Source organism: Ascaphus truei, chromosome 5 (assembly GCF_040206685.1).
Source record: "Ascaphus truei isolate aAscTru1 chromosome 5, aAscTru1.hap1, whole genome shotgun sequence".
Taxonomy (NCBI): domain Eukaryota; kingdom Metazoa; phylum Chordata; class Amphibia; order Anura; family Ascaphidae; genus Ascaphus; species Ascaphus truei.
Window position 1 is genome coordinate 15073267 of NC_134487.1, and position 15156 is coordinate 15088422.

Genomic DNA, 15156 nt, shown 5'->3' on the forward strand with positions numbered 1-15156 from the left:
CCCCTTTCTCCCTCTACATTCAACTTGGAGGCTGATAAATGCAGCTACAGTATTTCCCAACATTCCCTCCTAATCTTCACTCCTACTTATCCAAACCATGTGTCAAATTGTTAAATTATCCAGCAGCTTTGGGCTTCATCATTGGTTGAAGTGCGACGGTAATTGGGGACCCACCAGTCTTGTGGGGGCAAAACTTAAATGATAGGTTTGGATATTTTTTTGTGTTTTTACTAAAATACAGTTGATGGCTTTTAACCAATGTTAAATACATGTAGACCTTTTATTGAAAGGCAAGTCCATCCTAGGAGGAGAGGACACTGATGACTGTGCTGGGTTGAATGGGTTACATGGAGCTGCTGGACTCGTTTAAAAATAATAATCTATGTTTAAGTGCCTATACTTGTTGAGGTTTTATAAAAAATGTAGACATTTCTATGGTAAATCAATACTCTGGGTTATTTTCTACATTCTTTATCTAACGTCTTGGCAAGAAGACTCAGAGACCTCAATTACTAAACCAAGCTAAAAAAGATGAAACCATCATTGGGCTAACAGATAACAGATAACCGGCTTGAATCTGGTGTCCTAAACAAACTATTCATACTCCTTTTTCACAAGATACCAATAAGCAAAGCTGTTAATTTATAGGTAGCTGTGTCTTTCTAATGAAGCAGATTACAGAAATGTTGTCTAAATAATAATACAATTAATAATAATTTTGTCCGCTAAGTAAAACTGCCCTGTTAAATCTCGCACATCGCTGTCTCTGACATTGCTTTATCCTCTTATAAACGGCTCCTACAGTGATTTTTAAGACCACTTTAGGCCTTGACCATAATTACAGCAAATTAGGAGTTCATGCTGCACCTTTCCTTCATCAGGTGTGAACCCGAAATTAGCCCCTTATTTTCATATTTGTTATTGGGCTTTTGTTAAGCATTTTGGGGCTTTGTTTGTAAAATATTTTGTTTAGTAAGTTATAAAGGATCTCTTAAAAGAGGGGGGCTCCATCCAACTTCTCAAGCCCCCCCCAACCCCCAAAACAGGTCAGGTTTTAAGGATATCCCAGCTTAAGCACAGGTGTCAGTCTTTGACTTAGTACTGCACGTACTCTTTTGAGGCTTTTAACAAGTCTCACCTAGAGGTCTATTAAACTTTTATGAAAACGGAGTAATTTTCCTTTCTTTAAAACAAAGTCTGATTCTGGTGGTTTCTAACCCACGCACAGGGGTACCCACGCACAGGGGTACCCACGCACAGGGGTACCCACGCACAGGGGTACCCACGCACAGGGGTACCCACGCACAGGGGTATCCACGCACAGTCCCATTAAAAGCAATATACTTTTTTCTTTGCTACATATGGTGCCATTATGCAGCCCCCGAATTGCTCCAATTTTTCCTTAATATATTAACCCCTCACCCACCCAGCTTACAATGGAGGGCAAAAGCAAAGACCGGGAGTTAAGCTACGAAAATGACAGAATCAATGGAAGAGGCAGATCGGGGTACGAGGTGTATAGATTTGTTTGACTCCCTTTGATATTTGGTGCTTGACGTTATTTTGTTACCGTGCAACTGAATGAGCACTTTCCTTTCCTTTCAGCATTGAGATCGGGAGCTGCATTGCGGTGCAGGTTTGCATGCTGCAAATTCCTATTCTGGTTCTGTTCTCCGTGTTCTACGTAAGTCGACCTGTCCATTAATGCCTTCCCTACCCGAGGTCTAGTGACACCAGAGTTGCACGAGCCTACTGGCATTTGCAGCCATGTGATCGCTTTAGTCGCAATCATGATGTCCCGACCACCCCAACTTTCCCCCCTGGATGACGTAAACCGAAGTAGAGAAGGCTCCAGTTTTGAGACGGCTAACCGATCCGATGGAATGATTTAGCCCCGGTCACACCCCATCTCCCCCCCCCCCCCCCCAAAAAAAAATACCTAGTCATGACGTACCTCATCAGGTACGCCCTGAACCATGAGCATTGGGGCAGGAAAAAGGTTATTCCTAAAATGTGACGTGGGGATAAAGAACAGTTCATCTCCGATGTTTGACAAAGACCAAGGATGCAGAGTTACGGGGGAATTTTTTTATTTTATTTTTGTTCTATCCTGAAGCCGCTCTTGCAATGTCCGGCGTGTTTTTAGAAAACACCTGGGGTTAGATGTTTACTTCTAATATATTGAACAGTTTTGTCTGCCAGGGTATCCCTAAAACAGTGCATTGCAGGATCCTCTCGTGATAAAAAATAATATAATTTAGAAAGTGGAATATGTGACCCAATGAGGGCGGTTACTCATACCTGGTTCATAGATGCTTTGGCAGCCTGATTAATGAAATCCGATGCTCTGTTTAAATCCCCTGACCCAACGGGGATGTGGGGGGGGGGGGGGGGGGGAGTGGTGGGGGTTGTGTTTCTAAGTAATTCACACGCAGATTGTTCAGCAATTTTTTCCATTCCAGAAACATGTTATTTAAAAAAATTGTTTATAATTTTTGTTGTGAGCTGCATAGTATCCGTGCCCAGGTCACTGCAGCTTTGGGATTATTGCATCTTCCCATAGATATTTAGTTACAACTTTTAATCCCTTATCTAGATGATTACAAATATTCCATGTGTTGTGTAATCTATGTGTAGCCCAGGTTCCTATCGAACACAGGCCACTACCATAAGCTGTATAACCTGTAGGCTCACAGGGCCTGAGCCTCTGCCACGGAGAGCCTGGGGTGCTCCCAATACTTATGACTTGGTGCAGCGCCTCCACCTGCGACAGCTTCCGCCCTAGGGGAAGTGGGTCTTCGCAGGAACTTATGTACATGAACACACACACAGCGATATACCTTAACCAATATACGTTTACTTGTAGCAACCAACAGCTTAATTAACAGGTGTCCCTCCCTAGAGGAGACACTACTACCAGCGTCCGGCTGAACGCTCACTCTCCCTTTCCCTTCACCGGGTGATCCCACCCCGTGTCCAGTTCCCGCGTGGAATACGCTCCCCCATCCCCAAGTGAGTCAGTGGATGTATAAGTGTGTGACTGCGCAGCCACCGTGTCCCGGAGTGAAAATGGTACCGTTGGTGCACTTGACGTTTACCTGCCGGTCACTCCTGTACTCGGTGCTGCAACTATCTTCACAAAGGTTCGGCGTGGGCGTAGATGACGTCACCCATAGGTGTCTGGGGCGATCCCACCCAGACACGCTGCGACTTAGTAGCGGGTCCTGGTCCCAGGCCTCCCGCTGATGTAGAACTGTCCCGGTAGCGATCGTATCACAGAAGGGGATCCGGAACCTGACTATGGCCAGTCCCTAGCTCAGCTGCACTCTACTGGGGCTCAGGGTCTAACTGGGTCTGGGGCATGCGGCCTAGGTAGGGGCGGCCTGCCTCCCTACACCGGAGCTCCTTCTCCTTCCTCCGACAGCTAGCTCTGACTCCTCGTGCGCCCCACCACTTCCTTTTCCTCCCTATTCTCATACCTGATTTGGTTCTGCTGTGTCACGGGGGACTGCGGGGGCTGCTGGGACCCGTAGTCCCCTAACTCTCCTCCTTTGCGGGCTTTGCTACCCTGCTCTGCTCATGCGCAACCTCCTGCCAGACAAGGTCTGCACAGGCGCTACACTAAACATGGCGGCTCCCTTAACGCGGAACCTCCGTTATTGGAGCGTTCCCTAGGTGCGACATCCCACCCCACACAAAAATTTGGGGGAGAAAACTGGGTCCCGGCTACATCCTCCCCCTTGTGGATTCCAACGACCCCGCTTGGACAATACCTTTAAACTGGTACAACGTTTATATAATGAAAAATTGCATAACAACAACATTTCTCTTCTCTTCTAAATCAGATTTGTACATTTCGCTAAACATCACAATCACTGATTTCACGCGGCTGCGGGCCCACTACTGAGCCTCATAGTGGGGTGCCCCAAACTGATCATAGGCCATCCTCATGGGAGGTTGCCCGTTCCTTTGGCTTCGCCTTAACTGTTGCTCGGTCACTCCCTTGGGAGAGTGACGATCTTGAATCTCGAGTTCTTCCCTTGAGGGGGTTACAGTCTCTAAATTATCCTGACTTGGTACAAAGCACGGGCTCAATGGGTCCAGTGACGAATTTTCCAGAGCCACCCCCTGGGGTGAATGCTCCCCGCGCCCTTTACCCATAGCTCCACAGGGAGGTGCGCTCTGTTGAGGGCCCCTTTGAGAGGTTCCCTCTTGTGGATCTTCCTGAAAGGTTGAGTTCCCTAGCGTGTCATCTCCCAATGTCCCCTCCCCATCCAACGAGGATGCCAGCCACTCCAAATCCCCCTCCTCCACTCGGGGAATAGGGAGCAAATGATTTCGGTGCCATGTCTTCACCCAACCCTCCGAGTCCTTAATGCGGTAGACTGGAAGACCGGGCTTTTGTGAGGCTACATCATACACTCCCTCCCTCCGTCAGCCAATTTATGTTTTCCCGGCACTCCCAGGTTACGGAGGAGTACTGCGTTGCCTGGTTTAATGTCTCTGGTTTAACTTTATGATCGTATCGCCGTTTATTCCCGGCGTTCAGTTTTTCGGTAGATTTCTCAGCTTGTATGTAGGCCCGTTGCAGATTCTCTTGCAATCGCTGTACATATCGTAAATGAGTAGTATTATGCACCCCATCGGTGGAGACTCTCAACCTTATATCCACCGGCAGTCATGCTTCTCGCCCAAACATGAGAAAGTACGGGGAGAATCCCGTGGAGTCATGTCGTGTGCAATTGTAGGCATGCACTAGTGTTTCCACGTGTCGACTTCATTCAGTCTTTTCGACCACCGTTAATGTGCCTAGCATGTCCAGTAACGTACGATTGAACCGTTCCGGCAATGCATCCCCTTCGGGGTGGTAGGTGGTAGTTCGGGACTTAGTGATGTGCAAGATTTTCAGCAGTTCTTATATCAAGTTGCTTTCAAAGTCTCTTCCTTGATCGGAATGAAGTCGTTGCGGAAGCCCGTAATGCATAAAGTACTTTTCCCAGAGCACCTTGGCCACCGTGATGGCTTTTTGATCTTTGGTCGGGAAGGCCTGGGCGTAGCGGGTGTAATGATCCGTGATGACCAGCACATTGCCTATGCCGCGGCTGTCCGGTTCAATGCATAGGAAGTCCATACACACTAAGTCCATAGGCCCGGTGCTTTTTAAGTGGCCCATTGGGGCGGCCCGGGTGGGCAATGTCTTCCGCTGAATACACCGCACACACCGTCGACAGTGATGCTCTACTGCTTCTCTCATTTTGGGCCAGAAGAATCTATCTCTCACTAGGCCGAAAGTCTTGTCAACCCCGAAATGACCATGTTCATCGTGTAGAGCCCTCAGTACCAAGTACTGTAGTCGTTTGGGCAGTACTAGTTGTCTCCTATTCGGGTGGTTATGATACTCTACCACTCTGTACAGTTGATTGTCTCGTAGTTCGAACTTGTCGACTTCCCGCATTAGTGTACCTCCTACATCCCCCGGAGCCTGTCTGAAGAGGGCCGGGCGATTTTGCCGGATAGCATAGCGAATGGCCCCCGCGACCGGGTCTTGCTCTTGGTAGCGTACCATATCTTTCCAGGCTATGATCTTGTCGGGAGTAACGTGCATGCCACTGGGGAGTCAGCCACCCTTAATTCGGAGAATGCCACTTGATCATTGACTATGGCAGCGGTACAACATAGCGCTCTTATTCCGGGTCCCGGAATCTCATCCCATTGGTCTTCATCGGGGGTAGTGGCCAGCCCTGGTCGCCTAGACAGGGCATCAGCTCCAATGTTCAAGGGGCCGGGCTTATATTTCAGGGTGAAATTGTAATTGAACAGGGCAGCCAACCAGTGATGGCCGGCTGCGTCGAGTTTGGCTGAGGTCATAATATAGGTAAGGGGATTGTTGTCGGTCCGCACCTCGAACGACACACCGTACAAGTAATCGTGAAGCTTGTCGACAATGGCCCACTTGAGGGCCAAGAACTCCAGTTTGTGGACGGGATAGTTTTGTTCACTGACGGTAAGGCTGCGTCTGATATAAGCTCCGGGCCGTAGTCCCTCGGGGTATTTTTGATGTAACACCGCCCCTAGTCCACTCAGGCTAGCATCCACATGTAATATATATGGTTGTTCGGGGTTTGCATAGGCCAACACGGGGGCTGCGGTTAAACTGTTTTAGGTCCTTGAAGGCTTGTTCACACTCTGTAGTCCATTTGTCCCCGAAGGGTTGTCGGGCAGGCGTAGCCTTCTGGCGTCTTCCGGATATATTTTGAGGAGGCCGTTGAGGGCTTTGGCCCGTCGGGAATACACCTCCACAAACCTGCGATAGTATCTGCAGAACCCCAGGAACGATCGCAACTCCCCCACGTTGTCAGGTCGGGGCCAATTGACGACGGCTTCTATTTTGGCTGGATCCGTGGCGATTCCCTCAGCGGACACTATGTGTCCCACGTAAGTCACCGACGTCCGGCAGAACCGGCATTTATCTAAGGAGAGCTTGAGTCCTTCTTGCGCTAATCGGTCAAGTACCTTCAGGAGTCGAGCCTCGTGTTCCTCCAGGGTCTTCCCGAGGACTATGATGTCATCCAAATACACAAGGCATTCTCGGGGGTTCAGGTCCCCTAAAGTTTTCTTCATTAGCCGCTGGAAGGTAGCGAGGGTACCACATATGTCTTGGGTCATACGGGTGAATTGGTAGAACCCCAATGGACAAATGAACGCCGTTTTCTCTTGGTCCTCATGACTCATAGGCACCTCGTAGTACCCGGACCGGAGGTCCAGTACACTGAACCATTTGCTTCCATGTAGAGCGTCCAAGATTTCTTCTATGCGGGGAAGATTGTACAGGTCTGGTACGGTTCAATTGTTGAGGGTCCTGTAGTCTACACATAACCTCACCGTCCCATTCTTCTTTCGCACTACCACTATGGGTGAGGCGTAAGGGCTTCGTGATTCTGTAACAATTCCGACTTCCATCTCATGGAGGGCCGCTCGTACATCTTCTACGTCCCTTGTAGCGAGCCTACGGGAACGTTTCCTGAAGGGCTTGGTATCAGTCATCCGACTGGTGTGTTGGGTGTGTCAGCTACACCCCACATCCATCTCCCCTGTAGAGAATACTGGTCGTCTCTCTTCCAGCTGTACTCGCAACCGCTCCTTCCAAGTATCCGACAGCCCGGACGAGCCAAAGTCGAAGTCTAACGGCGACCCGGGATCTTCCACTCGGGCAGCTTTTACTTGTACGGCCTCATCCACCGAGCTGACAGGGTAAATCCTCCCTATCCCCTGTCCCGCGTCGATGGCCATGGGGCATGGCGAAAGATTTTCTACCATCACATAAATTCGCCGGGGAATGGCGGTCAGCCAATCCCGAAATTCCGGTACTAGCCGATATCCTCGGCAGACATCTTCTTCAGGCGTGCTTTTTAGAGAAAAGAGCCGCTCCTCGCCTACTCGTTCAGCATATGCACACCAGGCGGATACCCTCTGCGTTTCTCCCGGTAAGAGCCTAGTCAGCCCTGCCCGGCCACAGAACAGCAGTCCGTGGTCCTCCGCGGTGGCCGGAGGGGAATCTGGATCCACTTGGACAAGTTGTAGCTGTAGACTGGACATGGGCAGTTCGTTAGTTTTGTGTAGATAGGCCCGGATGACGGCTTGCACAATGTCCGCATTCGTACCTAGGATGATTGGATACTTAGGTGTCTCTTTAGGTTCTGGATGCACCAAGGCGTCCACCTTCATGGGATGAGACTTCCCCGTGTTGAGCTGTTGTATCTCCAGATCCACGGTCACTATGCCATCAATGGGGTAATCGTCATTGCTCAGCCCTCTTACTTTGATATGCCTTGCCGACTTCAGAGGACGCTTCTAGAGGTGTCGATCATAGAATCCATGATATATGATGGTTACTTGAGATCCCGTGTCAAGCAGGGCGGAGGAGTAGATACCGTCTACTAGTACCCGGATCAGCGCTACTGGCCCCACGCAGTTACTCTCCTCTTCGGGTTCATCGCCACTTTGGGTGGAAACAGGGGCTTCGGGGCTGGTCGCGTATACACTGCATATCATGGCCTGGGGCGTCAATTTGTTGGGCGACGGACTCCGGTGGCGGGACTCCCCCATCCGACAATCGTAGGAGATAGGGCCCCTTCTTCCCGCATTTATAGCAGGACATATCTCGAGGTGTGGTACGGCGGTCATACGGAGGCGAGGTTCGGCCAGCGTATTTCGGCCTCTCCGGGCCTGATTTTGTCCGGCGGTTCCTCCTTCTCAGCACTCCCTTTGGGTTTAGTGCTGCTGTCTGCTTTAGACTTCTGTGGAGAGTGCAGCAGGAGATGCGTTTCGTGCACTTTGACTTGCTGTAACAGTTTGATAATCTCACTTGAGGACCTTCCCCGTCGTTTATCACGAATCATGTTTGCAATAGGGTGAGTAGGACTGGACCCCCATAGGTATTGTTTGCGGAGGTATTCGTCCATGTGGGAGGCGGTCAAGTATTTATGATGCAGCAGGGGTCCCTGGGAGATTTGCACGTGGTGGATATAGGCAGACAAATCTTCTCCCTCCTTTTGGTTAATGGCATAGTACTTAGCCCACAAGGCCCCATCATCCTCGGTCGCGCTATAGGCCTCGACGAGAAACTCGATCATCGTACGAGCGGTCAGGTCGGGATACTGCTCTCGGTGGATGCTGATCAAAGTGGATGCCGGGGGTCTCAAGCACTGGATGAGCCATTGGCGTTTCACTACATCGGTACAAGACCACTCTTCCATTACTCCCCTACTATGTTCCTTCCACGGATCTATCCCACCCTCTCCCGTGGGCACAGGTAGAGTCCCCGAGAAGTCCTTTAATTTCCGGTAACTTTGAGAATGCGTGGCTAGGGTAAGTGCTTCTACTAACGGCGGTAAGCTTGAGGGAGTGGTTAACTGGTCTATCTTGTCATTGAGTTTCTGCAGCATATCACTACGCACCCCCGCTTCTTCGGATGCGCTAGACCCGGGATAGCTACAGTCTGATGGGCAGCGCTACCCGCCTCGCTCGCGGGGTAATGAGCAAAGGGGAGCGTAGGGTCGTCATCACCTATTTCCCCCACAGGGGGGTCCCGAAGAGGGTAGACCAAGGGGCCGGACGGAGAGTTTGGCAGCGGCAGATATTGAGGGGCGGTAGGCTCGGACTACTAGATCTCGACGACCATCTACTAGCAAGGTGTTCCACTGATCATCTTGATCTATGAGTACGTCTACCAGGCGGGCTTTGGTAAAACCCGGTAGTTGTCGTAGGGCCGTTTGCAATGTCTCTAAGGGTAGGGCCATGGATACTCGGGTCACAGCCACTGCGCGGCGTGTGGGCGTGCTCATTTGTCGTGCCCAGTCGCGTATTTCCTGACGTGAGGGAAGGGCCATGGCGGTATTTTTGGCTCGGGGGGGGCACCCCAGGTCTAAGATCTCAGCAGTGCCTCCAAATGTAGCCCTGGTTCCTATCGAACACAGGCCACTACCATATGCTGTATAACCTGTAGGCTCACAGGGCCTAAGCGCCTGCCACGGAGAGCCTGGGGTGCTCCCAATACTTATGACTTGGTGCAGCGCCTCCACCTGCGACAGCTTCCGCCCTAGGGGAAGTGGGTCTTCGCAGGAACTTATGTACATGAACACACACAGCGATATACCTTAACCAATATACGTTTACTTGTAGCATCCAACAGCTTAATTAACAGGTGTCCCTCCCTGGAGGAGACACTACCAGCGTCCGGCTGAACGCTCACTCTCCCTTTCCCTTCACCGGGTGATCCCACCCCGTGTCCAGTTCCCGCGTGGAATACGCTCCCCCATCCCCAAGTGAGTCAGTGGATGTATAAGTGTGTGACTGCGCAGCCACCGTGTCCCGGAGTGAAAATGGTATCGTTGGTGCACTTGATGTTTACCTGCCGGTCACTCCTGTACTCGGTGCTGCAACTATCTTCACAAAGGTTCGGCGTGGGCGTAGATGACGTCACCCATAGGTGTCTGGGGCGATCCCACCCAGACACGCTGCGACTTAGTAGCGGGTCCTGGTCCCAGGCCTCCCGCTGATGTAGAACTGTCCCGGTAGCGATCGTATCACAGAAGGGGATTCGGAACCTGACTATGGCCAGTCCCTAGCTCAGCTGCACTCTACTGGGGCTCAGGGTCTAACTGGGTCTGGGGCATGCGGCCTAGGTAGGGGCGGCCTGCCTCCCTACACCAGAGCTCCTTCTCCTTCCTCCGACAGCTAGCTCTGACTCCTCGTGCGCCCCACCACTTCCTTTTCCTCCCTATTCTCGTACCTGATTGTTTTTTCCGCGTCACGGGGGACCGCGGGGGCTGCTGGGACCCGTAGTCCCCTAACTCCCCTCCCCGAGCTCTCCTCCTTCGCGGGCTTTGCTACCCTGCTCTGCGCATGCGAAACCTCCTGCCGGACCAGGTCTGCGCCGGCGCCACCCTAAACAGGGCGGCTCCCTTAACGCGGAACCTCCGTTATTGGAGTGTTCCCTAGGTGCGACATCCCACCCCACACAACAATTTGGGGGAGAAAACGGGGTCCCGGCTACATATGCAATTTGCCTTTTCAGACTAAAATAATAACTATAACATAAACAATTGCTGTATTTAGTCACGGTGTCGCACACATTAGTGCAAATCGAACACCTAGGACTTTAACTCCGATAACGTGGCCTTGCTTTATTCAATATGAAGGACCCTTCCCAGGGCTGCTCAGCTCCTCTTAATTGAGTAGTTCTAAAATCTCCCCAATACAGGGACTCTGCTCTAGTTTAGGGGGCCACAGAATCTTCTCCTACCCGGAAACAGACTAACTAGCCTTTGTTCCTCCAGCCGACAGGATTCACCTTGGTGTTCAGTGACCTGCACCTCTGGGCCAGCATGTTCAGTGTGATCCTGATGAACTACATCTTCATGGACGGGAAGTGTGACTACTTCCAAGGTCGGTATTGGAAGCCGTTTTAGAACCACCGATCTCATTTCCGTGTCAACGGCTTTTTCTTTTCCTATAATGTGTGTACAGTCTTGCAAACAGTGTTGGCCTCTAGTACAGGGGTGCTCTCAGCTGCAGTCCTCAAGCCCCTCACCCACCCCCAACACGTCAGGTTGTCTGGATATCCCAGCTCAGTCATTTCAGGGATATCCTGGAAACCTTACCTTGGGTAGCCCTTGAGGACTCGCTTGGCCACCCCTGCTCTAAGAGGACGTCTAGACATTTGTAATGAATCTACAGTGACTTCTGCACACGTTTTTAATAAAGCAACAATTCTTATAAAGGTATCCACATCTATTCTGATTTTTACCATCGCTGAGAAACCAAAACTATTCCCCCCCCCCCCCCCCCTACGTTTTCTTTGCGGATTTAAAATAATGGACCACATGAGTGGGCAGTAGGGTGTATTCTGACGGTGGACATCGCACCACTTGGTAAATACGGGCCTAATGCAGTTGTGTTTGAATCATCTACATCTACCCAGAGCTGTGTTAATAAGTGCTGGTCCCGTGTGGACATAATCATGCAATACAAAAAAGGGAACCGTGGCTCCTGCACCCAGTTTCCCAAAAAGATTATACGGCAGTTATTCTTCAAGGGAAAGGTGAAAAGGGGAGGGAAAAAAGGGACATACTCTGACAGATGTGGTGGTACTAGAGCAGGGGTGCTCAACTCCAGTCCTCAAGCATCCCCCAACACATCTGGTTTTCTGGATACCACAGCTTCAGCACAGGTGGCTCGGACTGAGCCTCTGAGCCACCTGTGCTGAAGCAGGGACATCCTGAGCTGCTGAGGGTGCCTTTTCACCTTTCCTTGAATAAATGCCGTATAATCCCTTTTGAAAACTGGGTGATGGAAACACTTTTTTTTGTAAATACTCAGATTTCCAACAAGCTCTGAGAAATCTGTATATGTGTATATATGTGTATATATATGTCAATAGGAGTGCTAGTGGGCGTGGCTAAATGTATACAACAAAAAACAAATGCCCAAAGCTACTTCCAATGTGAAAAAAATACACAGTGCAATACCTATATATCTCTTGTAAAAAGGGTCATCTAGTTTAACCCTTTGGCCAAAGCGTATTAAGCCTGCTAACACTTTTTTTTTGTATAAGGATTGCTGCTTTATTAAAAACGTGTGCAGAAGTCACTGTAGATTCATTACAAATGTCTAGACGTCCTCCTAGAGCAGGGGTGGCCAACTCCAGTCCTCAAGGGCTACGTAAGAGGTCAGGATTAAGCCACCTGTGCATGGCTCAGTCATGCCAGGGATGTCCTGAAAACCTGACCTCTTGGGTAGCCCTTGGGGACAGGAGTTGGGTCCCCCTGTCCTACAGTATATGCCTCTTTCAAACCACTGTCTGCCCATTTACTGTATCTACCTTCTGTGAAGCCTCGGACTCCATTAAATATGATATTTTAATATAATATTTAAATATTTTAAATGCCCCAGTGTTCAAAGCAGTATTTGATTTGACTATCATTTTACCCTGGAAAATGTTTTCTGTGAAGGGACACCTTAATTAGGCCGCTGTCCAGCTTCGTTGCATGTTGTAGGCCTGTTGTAGTTTCCATGGTCCATACTAACTTCTTTGTAGATGAAGCTGTACATGAGTTTTGGAGACCACCTGGACTCTTCGGATATACCACAGCTTTATTCCATGGATGTTACACTCCTGTGTATAACAGCGCTTCCTTGTCTTTCCCTACAGGTACTGTGCTAGTCATTGTTTATTTCATTCTGCTCGCCATGTATTTCTTCGCACCCTCTCCTATCGGATGCTGATAGGCCGCCCCGATCTGATGTGTTCCCAAGTCCTGGGGACAAAATAAAGTATTAAACTGGACTGCACAGCGGAAGTCTTCTCTGAAGATCACAGCCACTGACATGAAGCTGCAGACAAGTCTTCATACTGCTCTTCCATCACATCCGCGGTGGTATTATTACTCTGTTGGAATACTAAGATGTCACAATTTGAGGCAGCTGTCCTCCTCCTAACATATCACCGTGAAGTAGAAAGCGAGGACACTTGCATAAAACACAGAGCAACCGATGGGATAAGATATTGTTTTGCAAACTTTTTACGTCACCCAAGCAATTTTATCCAGAGCAGAACTACAATGGCGCAAAGCCCGCTATGGATCTTATTCAGAAAAGAAACGGTTAAATTGCAGAAACCTGGCGTATTTAGGGCTGGGCTCTACCTTTTTGTAATTCTTCTGGGAATGGGCTTGTTCGTTATTTTCTTCCAGGATTGTCCTTGCTGGCGGCAATCTGTGAAGAAAGTATTTTCCTAAAATGTATTAATATTTATTCACCGTGGGATGTAAATAGCACTTGGCTTTTTGATAAGTTTGTAACTGTATTAAAGCATTTTTTTTTTGTGTAAATCTGCGCAATGTATCTTTGTGGCTGAAATTGCAGGTGATATGTTCAGTGATCCGAATCCTCCACTAGCTCACAGACCGCATTTAACGTGTGTGTGTGTGTGTGTGTGTGTGTGTGTTACGCAGCGGATACCAGAGCTAAGCCCCATTAATTTCCGCTCTAGGGACCCCTGCTTCTGAAAATACTTGCCTCCATAGTCGGTGCCGGTAGCTGCGCTCCTCAGCTGCCAGGGGTCACGTGATGGCCGCTGTTTAAAGATCTCGAGCCAATCGGAAGCCGAGACATCGGTGCGGCTCCTGCTTCACATGGGCTAATAGGGAGTTTTAATCTTTAAAGCCCTGCATGCTCAGCCAGAGCAGCTACCGGCACTTAGTTCAGAGGTAAGTATCTCCAGAAGCAGGGGAGCCCACGGAGCTGAAATTAGCGGGGTTAAACTCCGGAGGCGCCCCACTTCAATGCTATAAAAATAATAATTAAAAAAAAATTAGTAAAAACATTGGCTGGCTTTGATTGCTCCTTTAATACGCAGAACCTCCAGGCCCGCGCACTGTGTGTCAGGCTTCTGTCATTGATGCAATTGTGCAACTTGACGCTCAACCAGTTTCAATTAAAAATAAATAATAATAAAAAGGCCCTTAAAGTATGTGCCGCTTTATTTTATTTATAAAATGTGTCACCAGGAAGTAATACATTGAGTTACCTCTCATTTTCAAGTATGTCCTGGGCACAGAGCTATAACAATACCTGGTTACATTAAATGAACAGAGGTTATACAGTCAATTTGCAGACATTTAATGGACCGATAGTTGGAAAATTGAGTACAGGAGATAAAAGAGCTGGTGAGTTTTAGATTGCAATGGAGCAGCTTAAACTTCAGCCGAATGGCAGCAAACAGCTCACACCCTTTAGTTGCACCAAAGGCTGTCTGCCTTTGGGGCACCGCAGATGTACACTGAAGGGGTTCAGTTTGAAAGCAGCTGTGAATTCAAATTTCTGTCTTCCTGGCTCATTAACATTCCCGTGGGTGGGGTTGACGTTCCACATAGTACAAGCAAAAGCAGATGTTAAACCTTAGCCTGCTGGTTCTGTGCAGAGGGGAGCAGCTCTTTGGGAACCCCATCAGGCGCCCGCCTTTTGGTGCGACGCAGATATACATCTGCCTAGGCAACTACACTGATATTAGCAGAAGCAGAGAGCCCAGGGTCCACCTCAAAGCTCCCCAGTCCATAGGTTATTTGTGTACCAACTACATTTATACATGGAGTTACCTCTGGTTATAAAGTATGTCCTGGGCACAGCGTTATAATAACAATACATGGTTACATTAAATGAACAGAGTTATAAATTGTATTTAAAGACATTTCTTGAACAGTTAAAGTTAATGTTGTGGGCGAGTGTAAGGCTGCACTTATAGTGACGGCACTTACAGTAGGCGTGACGGCTTGGTTGCGATTGCTGGAAGTCACTTCAATTCGGTTTTTCCAGTGACTGCAGCGCGACGTCGGTGTCGCTGGCAACAGCACTAAAAGCGCAGCCTTACACTTAGATTAGATTAAAATGTTCGACATCTGAAGTCTTGAAATGACTTAGACTGGTGGTGTCTTTGGGAGTCTCAGGTAGGTTGTTCCAGTTGTGGGGTGCCCGGTGAGAGAAGGAAAACTGGCCGTATGCTTTGTTGAACCGTGGGACCATGAACAGTGGTTTGATGTCGGATCTCCGGTGAGAAGTGCAGCATGTGGCAGGGATGAGGAGCTTGTTCAGATAGGC

The 15156-nt window shown here is 49.2% G+C and overlaps 1 protein-coding gene across 1 annotated transcript in view; it reads left to right on the forward strand.

The window, feature by feature from the left end:
- LOC142494354 (uncharacterized) overlaps positions 1 to 13335 on the forward strand; it is a 51077-nt gene extending 37742 nt beyond the window's left edge. Inside the window, exons 18-20 of the mRNA XM_075598912.1 lie at positions 1606 to 1684; positions 10839 to 10947; positions 12713 to 13335. Of these exons, the coding sequence (XP_075455027.1) occupies positions 1606 to 1684; positions 10839 to 10947; positions 12713 to 12786 (262 nt within the window). The 3' untranslated portion in view covers positions 12787 to 13335. The remainder of the gene's footprint in view (positions 1 to 1605; positions 1685 to 10838; positions 10948 to 12712) is intronic.
- The last annotated feature ends 1821 nt before the right edge of the window (positions 13336 to 15156 follow it).